This window comes from Nothoprocta perdicaria, unplaced genomic scaffold, assembly GCF_003342845.1.
Source record: "Nothoprocta perdicaria isolate Ctin4 unplaced genomic scaffold, notPer1 scaffold_8, whole genome shotgun sequence".
Lineage (NCBI taxonomy): Eukaryota > Metazoa > Chordata > Aves > Tinamiformes > Tinamidae > Nothoprocta > Nothoprocta perdicaria.
In genome coordinates, this window is record NW_020456087.1 from 9172589 (window position 1) to 9178555 (window position 5967).

General features: G+C 63.4%; 1 protein-coding gene across 1 annotated transcript; it reads left to right on the forward strand.

Moving 5' to 3' along the window:
- Positions 1 to 94: 94 nt before the first annotated feature.
- Positions 95 to 2754, forward strand: FOS (Fos proto-oncogene, AP-1 transcription factor subunit). Its single transcript, XM_026051771.1, has 4 exons — positions 95 to 356; positions 777 to 1019; positions 1131 to 1238; positions 1366 to 2754. The coding sequence occupies exons 1-4, from the start codon at positions 216 to 218 to the stop codon at positions 1978 to 1980; spliced, it is 1107 nt and encodes a 368-aa protein (XP_025907556.1). The 5' UTR covers positions 95 to 215; the 3' UTR covers positions 1981 to 2754.
- Positions 2755 to 5967: the final 3213 nt, after the last annotated feature.

Below are 5967 nucleotides of genomic sequence, written 5' to 3' on the forward strand. Positions count from 1 at the left end.
GCGCGCCCGGGCGGGGCGTGCCCAGTGACGTGAGCCACGTCAGGGTATAAAGGGGGAGCGCGGCGCGTTACTCCAGCGCAGAGCGAGCCGGGCTGAAGCTGTAGCGACGCGGACAGGCGCAGCCGGGCTCCCACCTCCTGCCTCCTTCCCTGCTTGCAGCCCCAGGACGTTCCGCTCCCGCGGCGCGCTGCGTGCACACTCCGAGCAGAGCCGACATGATGTACCCGGGCTTCGCCGGTGACTACGAGGCGCCTTCCTCCCGCTGCAGCAGCGCCTCTCCGGCCGGGGACAGCCTCACCTACTACCCGTCCCCGGCGGACTCCTTCTCCAGCATGGGCTCGCCTGTGAACCCGCAGGTGAGCGCCGGGGCAGCGCGCGGCGCGGCGCGGTGCGGAGCGGAGCGCGGGGCTGCGCGGCACGGGAGCGGGTGGAGCGGCGCGGCGCGGAGCGGCCCGGGCTGGGGCTGCCCGCGGGACGGGAGCGGAGCGGAACGGAGCGGGGCGGGGGGCGGCGGGGCCGCCCTCGTGCCGCGGTGGCGGCGGGCGCGGAGCCGCGGCGCGGGCTGCGCTCTGCGGCGGGTGTGTAAAGCGGCTTCATTGATAAAACGCGAGTTCATTGAGGAGACTCCGGAGCGGCGCCTGCGTCATCGCAGACGTCAGAGATATTTATAACCGCTCCCTTTCATGTGGAGCCGGGCGGCGGCGGCGGCGCCGGGGGTGCGGGGGGCGCCCCGCTCGCGGCCCCGCTCACCGCCCCGCTCTGCCCCTGCCCCGCAGGACTTTTGCGCAGACCTGGCCGTGTCCAGCGCCAGCTTCGTGCCCACGGTGACGGCCATCTCCACGAGCCCCGACCTGCAGTGGCTGGTGCAGCCTACACTCATCTCCTCCGTGGCCCCCTCGCAGAGCCGCGGCCACCCGTACGGCGTCGCGGCGCCCAGCGGCGCCTACAGCCGTCCCGCCGCGCTCAAGGCGCCCGGAGCCCGCGGGCAGAGCATCGGCCGCAGGGGCAAAGTGGAGCAGGTGAGCGCGGAGCCGCGCTGGCGGAGGGGGGGCCGGGAGTGAGGGGCTGTCCTTGCTGGGGGCAAGGCTGGTGGCTGACGGTGGGACTCAGTGGCTGCTCTCTGCCCACAGCTCTCTCCAGAGGAGGAGGAGAAAAGGAGAATCCGCCGGGAAAGGAACAAGATGGCAGCAGCCAAGTGCCGCAACCGGCGGCGGGAGCTCACGGACACGCTGCAGGCGGTAAGCACAGCCCAGACCTGCGGGCATCCCGGGCATGGGGGGGCGGGGGGGAAAAGGGGGAAGCGTTGTGGCTGGAGGTGTTTGGGGTGCAAGGGCAGCCCTGTCTGACAACCTGCCCTCTCTGCAGGAGACAGACCAGCTGGAGGAGGAGAAATCCACGCTGCAGGCAGAGATAGCCAACCTGCTGAAGGAGAAGGAGAAGCTGGAGTTCATCCTGGCAGCCCACCGCCCTGCCTGCAAGATGCCCGAGGAGCTGCGCTTCTCCGAGGAGCTGGCGGCCGCTGCTGCGCTGGACTTGGGCACCCCCAGTCCCCCTGCCGCCGAGGAGGCCGCCTTCGCCCTGCCCATGCTGAGCGAGGCGCCGCTGGCCGCGCCGCCCAAGGAGAGCAGCAGCGGCGGCAGCGGGCTGGAGCTCAAGGCCGAGCCCTTCGACGAGCTGCTCTTCACCACAGGGCCGCGGGAGGCCTCCCGCTCGGTGCCTGACATGGACCTGCCCGGCGCCTCCTCCTTCTACACCTCAGACTGGGAGTCGCTGGGCGCTGGGACCAGCGGGGAGCTGGAGCCGCTCTGCACCCCCGTAGTGACCTGCACGCCCTGCGCCAGCACCTACACCTCCACCTTCGTGTTCACCTACCCCGAGGCGGACGCCTTCCCCAGCTGCGCCGCCGCGCACCGGAAGGGCAGCAGCAGCAACGAGCCCTCGTCCGACTCGCTCAGCTCCCCGACCCTGCTGGCCTTGTGAGCAGCCCGGGCGCCCGCACTGACTGACCCGCCGGGCCCCCTCCGCTGCGCCCCACGGACTCGCCGCTGCGCCCCACGGCTCCCCTGCCCGGCAAGGGCACCGCCACCCGCTCTGCCCGGCCCGGCGCCGTGCAGCGCCCTGCGCTGAGGCCTCGTACCTCTTCCAGAGATGTAGCAAATCGCATGGAGTTTGTCTTGTCCCCAACGGCCCATCCATGAGAGCTGGTAGTCTGTAGCATGTCCCACGCGGCTGGGTTGGTGACTCCCTCCCCTCTTTAGTATCACTAGCATTAACTAATTAATCTCTCGGTTTTAAATTATTGGAATTTAACCTGGTGCTGGGTATCTCCAACTCGTATCTAGTGCAGCTGATTAACAATAACTACTGTGTTCCTGGCAATATCGTGTTCTGATGACTTAGCAATGACCCATCTTAGGTGGGGGGGAGGGGGAAAGAGACTCTATTTTATTTTCTAGTAGGTAGGTAGATAGCTATATCCATGTACTGTAGTTCTACATTGATGTTCATTGTAACTTTACTGATCATGCATTGTTGAGGTGGTCTGAATGTCCTGACATAAGTTTTCCATGAAAACGTTTTTATTGTGTTTTTAATTTATTTATTAAGATGGATTCTCAGATATTTATATTTTTATTTTATTTTTTTCTACCTTGAGGTCTTTTTTGACATGTGGAAAGTGAATTTGAATGAGACTTAAGCATTGTTTGCTTATTATTGTTCGGAGACATTGTCAATAAAAGCATTTAAGTTGAAGGCTGGAGTTGTCCTTGTGTTGCCTCTTGCACCACTTCCTTATGACCCAAAGTGGTTCCCTCCACTGTAATCTGGGCTCAGAGTCATGAGCTCCAGCCGGAGCCAGGGGCTGCTCTGGGGGTGAAGGTGGGAATGCCCTTAAAGCCAGGGCTGCCCTTGCCCTGGTTATTAATGGGGATGGGATGTGGCACCTTGGCTGGGCTCCAGGCTGTCCTCCTCTCCTCTGTGCTCCAGGGCTGCCCGCCCTGGGCCTGGGGTCCTTCCCACGCCCTTCTGCCTCTGCCTTTCACCTGCCGTGGCCTTTCCTCAAGGAGCGGGAGCCCTTCCGTGCAAGGAGGTAAGAAGGGCAGGAGCGTCCCAGCCTCTGAATCACAGAGGCTGGTGCCAGGCTGGTGGTGCTGCCTCGGGGAGGAGAGGCACTCGCCAGCTTTCTGCTGCCTCCCTCGCTTGGGGCTGGAAAGCAGCACCCTGCCCTTGCCCCGTGCTCCCTGTCAGCCCCAGCTCCGGTGTGAGCAGCCCCACTGCCCCGGGAAGGTGCTGGCTCCGTGGCTGCCCAGGGCCTCTCCTCCCTCGCTTATTGAAGGGGCTGGGGCTTCCCCAGGCCTGGCCTGCCCCGGGTGCCGGTCCCTCCTGATGTGGAGGGGAGGGCAGTAGTGAGGCCTTCTAGCCCAGCCTCTCCCGACTCCCTCATCGTCCTGCTGGCACAGCAATCCCGGGCCTGTGGGTCCAACCAAGAGCAGCCTGGTCCCTGCACCCTCGGGACACCCGTGCGGGCCGCTGGCGTTGTGGGCGGCCCTGGTGTAACCGCAGGCTGTCGCTGAGGCCAGCTCTGCTTTCCGCACCCCGTGCGAGGCCGAGCACGCACAGGATGCATCTCGCGTCAGCCCCGGCTTGCTCAACAGCCTGCGCTCTGCGGAGGGACTGGCACCCCCGCGGCTTCCCGCCTTCCGACACCGCGCTGGGGGCAGCGCCGAGCGCTGCAGGAGAGCCAAGCAGGCCCCCGGCTCCGACCCGCCGGCTGCCGAGCACCGGGAAGCGTCGACTTGTGCATCGCCCGTCTGCTCTGCGCGGGTGACGTCCTGGCACAGGGAGCGCACGCGGCCCCGAGCATGGGGGCAGCTGCAGCTCCACGAGCGCGGCTCACAAGACCAGCAACCCTGTGGAGTCGGGAAACCTGGAACACAACGTGCCTCGTGCTGGAGGAGCAGCCGGAGGGGCTGGGGCCTGAGGAAAGGCTGCGTGCTGCCAGGTTCCAGCCGCTCCGCAGAGCCGCCGTGTGCTGGCACCTGGAGCATGGAACAAGCCTCCAAGTAGGTGGAGTGATCCCGGCCCACCATCCCTGCGGAGCGTATGGAAAAGCAACGCAACGCGAAGGGGGGACTTTGCACGTCGGAGACAGGGAGCCCACAGACCAAGCGGGGCTTTCCCTCGGCCAGCCCGGGCAGCGAGCGCCACGCGTCCGCTCGGGCCGCCGTTCTGCAGCGAGGCACGCGGCGCTCGAGCCCGGCTCGGACCGCAGCGCCGCCGCAGCCCGGGGCTCCGCGCGCTCTATCAGCTCCCGCGCACCGGAGCGCTCCCCACCGAAGCTGCGCTCGCTTCAGCGGGAGCCGACGAGCCCCCGGCCCGCACCGCGCGCGCCAAGCCCCGCCCGGAGCGCGCCAAACACACGCGCCGCCGTTACGGGCGGCAACGGCGCCGGGACCGGCCCACGCCGCCGCCGCCACTGCGCGTGCGCGCGCCGCCCGGCCCCGCCCCGCCCGCCGCGCTGTTTACTGTTTGGTTGCCGGGGCGCCGCGGCGCGTCACGGACGTGACGTCCCGCTCCCCGCGGAGACGCCGCGAGCCAGCGCCGTGACGCAAGCGCTTCCGGCCGCCACCATATATGGGAAAGCGGCGGCGCCGGCGGCCCGCGCGTGCGGCGGGAACCTTCTGGAAGCGGCGCGGGGGCGCGCGAGGCAACGGCCGCGGCAACGGCCGCAACGGCCCGCGGCGCCCTGTGCCGGCAGGGCCGGGGTGTGCGGGGCGCTCGGGACGGTGGTGGTTCTCCAAGCTGAGCTGCTGCTGCGGCTGTGGGGCTGTTGGGGCGCTGTTGGCTGCTGCCTTTCCAGAGCTGCCACCCCCAGTATGGCCCCCAGCCGGGGAGGCCTTGCAGGGCACAGCGCGCCCGGGGCCCTCGGGGCACCAACGGCCTGTGGCCTGGCCTCGGCGGCTGCCTGGCCCCAGCCCTCCCCGAGCAGCCCCTTGAGGGGAGCAGAGGTTCGCAGCACCAGGACAAATCAAAGGCAGCACAATCAAAATAACAGAACATCTATTGGTATTCATCCTCATATGCTGCTTTTTTTTTTTTTTTTTTTTTTTTTTTTAAATATACTGTGTCTGCTGTTTCAGAGTAAGCCTAAGAAAGGCCAAGATGCAGTTTTTGTTGTGGCTGGTGACTGGCTACCTCTATCCTTGAATGTTCTGGCTGGTTCCCTCGTTGTTCCCGTTTTGATTATTTTGCCAATAGCTGTGACTCTCCTGCCTCCAGTCAAAATAGAACAGGAAGCCTGCCAGAAAGTCATCGGAGCCGCTGGGCCGGCAAGGTAAAAAAGATCACTCGGAGGAGATAAGGTTCTAGAAAAATAATCACTATTTCTCTCTGTGTTCACTGTAGAGAAACTCAACAAGATTTTCATGCTTACGTGCCATTTTATGGGGGGTTATTGGAGGTATGTGTGAAGCTGGAGTGTCTGTAGGAAAGGTTATGAAGGAAGGACATAAAATGAAAAGCATTGAGCTGTGCAGATCAGATGATACTCTCCCAGGGGAGATCATGGTTTAAACTGCTGAACTACTAGTCGATTGCAAAAGCTTCAGAGGAAGCTAAGTTGTCATGGCATAAGAGCAGAAGTTGTCACCTGGGTAGATGACACTGGGAAGCCAAAAGGTAGAACAAAAAAACCCATGGAAAGAACCAGTACGTGAATGTTTGCAAGGATCTGTATTGACTTTACAATATCAAGTGACTGGATGATGAAATTCAGTGTAGCTGAATGTTTCAAATAGGAGAAAACCAATCTGTACTTTTATATAGAAATGACACCAAGTGCAACTCGGGGAAAGGTGGGCCTAAAAACAGACCCCACGAGGTTGCTTACCATGTGACAAAACCTCTTCCTGTATTAGAAGTTTACGTGAGTTCAAGAGAAATCTAGAAATCGCAGAAAAGGCTATT

Excerpts from the sequence above, each read along its gene's own strand:
- FOS (XM_026051771.1), top strand. The coding sequence starts at position 216 with ATGATGTACCCGGGCTTCGCCGGTGACTACGAGGCGCCTTCCTCCCGC. Across the intron at positions 357-776 it reads GCTCGCCTGTGAACCCGCAG|GACTTTTGCGCAGACCTGGC; the intron begins GTGAGCGCCGGG and ends CCTGCCCCGCAG. Across the intron at positions 1,239-1,365 it reads TCACGGACACGCTGCAGGCG|GAGACAGACCAGCTGGAGGA; the intron begins GTAAGCACAGCC and ends CCCTCTCTGCAG.